General features: G+C 61.3%; 1 protein-coding gene across 1 annotated transcript in view; it reads right to left on the reverse strand.

Annotated features, from left to right (window-relative positions):
* PLOD1 (procollagen-lysine,2-oxoglutarate 5-dioxygenase 1) overlaps positions 1–2,242 on the reverse strand; it is a 38,662-nt gene that overhangs the window by 6,348 nt on the left and 30,072 nt on the right. The window contains exons 13-14 of the mRNA XM_004705425.2: positions 867–932; positions 260–364 (exon numbers count right to left, since the gene is read on the reverse strand). Coding sequence (XP_004705482.1) covers positions 260–364; positions 867–932 — 171 coding nt within the window. The remainder of the gene's footprint in view (positions 1–259; positions 365–866; positions 933–2,242) is intronic.

The raw sequence follows: 2,242 nt of genomic DNA on the forward strand, positions 1-2,242 counted from the left end.
GCTTCCAATGAGGGTGACCTTGAAGCAGCACTTCCTAATTCTAATTCCTAATTTAGCACTTCCGTCCTACACTTCCTAGCCCCTACCTCCCCCCGACCATTCTTATCACACACCAGCTTATGGGGGCTCCAAGCCACACAGCGGCACGGCAGCATTGGGGGCCCATTCTGGTTCCAGTTTCTTGAACCTTCTCCTCCTCTCTGCCTGCAGGCGCCCTGCCAGCAGCCCATCTGCAGGCGTCCCCAAGAGCACCCCCTACCTTGTTGTCACCCACAGACCACTGGCCAAAGTGCTCCATCTCCTCCACCAGCTCATCGCAGGCCGTCTCCGTGAAGATGGGGAACCAGTAGACATCAGGGCAGGGCTGGGGAAGGCTCAGTCAGCAGGGTCCAGAGGGCCCCTCCCACCTCCTCCTCCTGCCCCCACAGCCCTCTGCCGGGCCCCAGCCTCCCCCACCCCAGTCAGTGAGCCCACATCTCTCTCGCCACGGAGCAGGAGCTGGGACAGCTCTGGGTAGACCATGTGTGGTGGCATGAAGTCAGACTTCAGCCAGGGCCCCCAGGTCCTGGAGAACGCAAGGCGCACACCCAGGGGCAGTGGGCAGTTAGGGTGTCTAGAGGGGCATGCCCTCCTGGGTCTTGGTCTCGGGGCACGGACCACAGTGGAGACCACATTTGGGGATGTCTTCCTCTTTCCTGCCTGGGCCAGGGGAGAGGCCCGAGGCCCCAGCAGGCTCCAGCCGGAAGGAGTCATCAGCTGCTCTTCCCTCTCCCTAGCACTGCCCCCACCCCCTCCCCTATCCTGCCACCCCCTGCCCCTGCCCCCAACTCTGAAAGGACTTCGTCCCAGAGGCCCACAGCCCCTACCGTCTCCACCAGCTTCCCCTCCAGGGCCTGGGTGTAGTTCTCGTGGATGTACTTCTCCTTCCAGTCCTGTGGGGACAGGGAAGCAGCTAAGGTCCCCGGGCCAGGAGCCGACCCAGGACCCTCGCTGAGAGCTACGCAGTGGGGTGAGGCTGCTCCCAGGAGGGGCACCTCCCCAGAAGCACCCACTCCCACGTGCAATGGGATGGGCATGGGCTTGCCTGGGGGCACAGGGTAGGGATGCACTTCTGTCCAGAGTCTGTGTGCAGAGGCATGCCCCTGGGAACTGGTGTCTGCACATGTCTCCATGTGCTTACATACGTACATGTGCATCCGAAACACCCACAAGCTCCCGGCCTCTGCTTGCACTGTCACAACTGTGTCTATCACAATACGCTCTGTGAGGCTGGGAGAGTGTAGCCATGGCAGAGCTAAGATCGCTGAGGCCCTGAAAGTTGAGTGAATCGACCAGGTCTCCGCTGATGGCAGAGCTGGGCCTCAGACTCCCAGGCCCTTCTCCACTAGATGGCACTGCCTCTCAAGGGGCCCCGTGCTCCCACCCATTCCATTCCAGCCCACAGGCCCCTGGGCAGAGGGAAGAGAGGTGGCCCAGGGGCAGAGCTCCTGTTAGAACCAGAGGGCGGGGGGAGGCGCCTCAGGCTCTGGGGTCCTCACCTCGGGGTTGTTGAACACCTCCCAGAGGTCGTTGTGGAGGTGGGTGGTCTTGTAGCTGTCCAAGGAGAGCAGGTGGCCAAAGGTATGCCGGTTAGTCAGGAACATGAAGGTGTCCTGGGAAAAGGAGGCAGATGGGAGAGGCCCCTCCTTCCTACCCCCTTCCAGACTCAATCACAGCTTGGGACAGAGTACCCCTGCGACCCCAACACCCAGCCCAGGCCAGACACTGGGGGTGCCATCAGGGGAGGCTTCCTGGAGGAGGAGATGTGAAGGAAAAGTATGACACTTTGATACTGAAGTCTTAGAGGGGATAGTCTTGTCATGCTGTTACTTGCGGGGGGTGGGGGGGTGGACAATCACCAAAAAAGCATGGCACAGGGCTGAGGCCGGGACAAGGGGCGCTGCCTACGTGATGTTCAGTGGGAGGAACCGCCAGCTTGTTATTAGCTGCAGCTAGTTGGCTAGAGGCAGGCGGCAGCCCCAGGCACGAGTGGGCCAGACCACTGTGAGCCGCGTGGTTTCCTGCGCTGCTTCTCAGGGGCAGGCCTTCAGCCCCTTCTTGCTGGTTTGCCTTAGTCTGGAAGCTCTGCCGAGAACGGCTCGGCATCACTGCCACACACGATCCTCCACTGGGCGGGAAGATGAGACTCTTACCACTGAGCCACCACCGCCCTCTCCTTGGTCTCCACGCTCTGTTGAGAATG

This window comes from Echinops telfairi, unplaced genomic scaffold (genome assembly GCF_000313985.2).
Source record: "Echinops telfairi isolate 266 unplaced genomic scaffold, ASM31398v2 ScPeMD7_7457;HRSCAF=8495, whole genome shotgun sequence".
NCBI classification, from domain to species: Eukaryota; Metazoa; Chordata; class Mammalia; order Afrosoricida; family Tenrecidae; genus Echinops; species Echinops telfairi.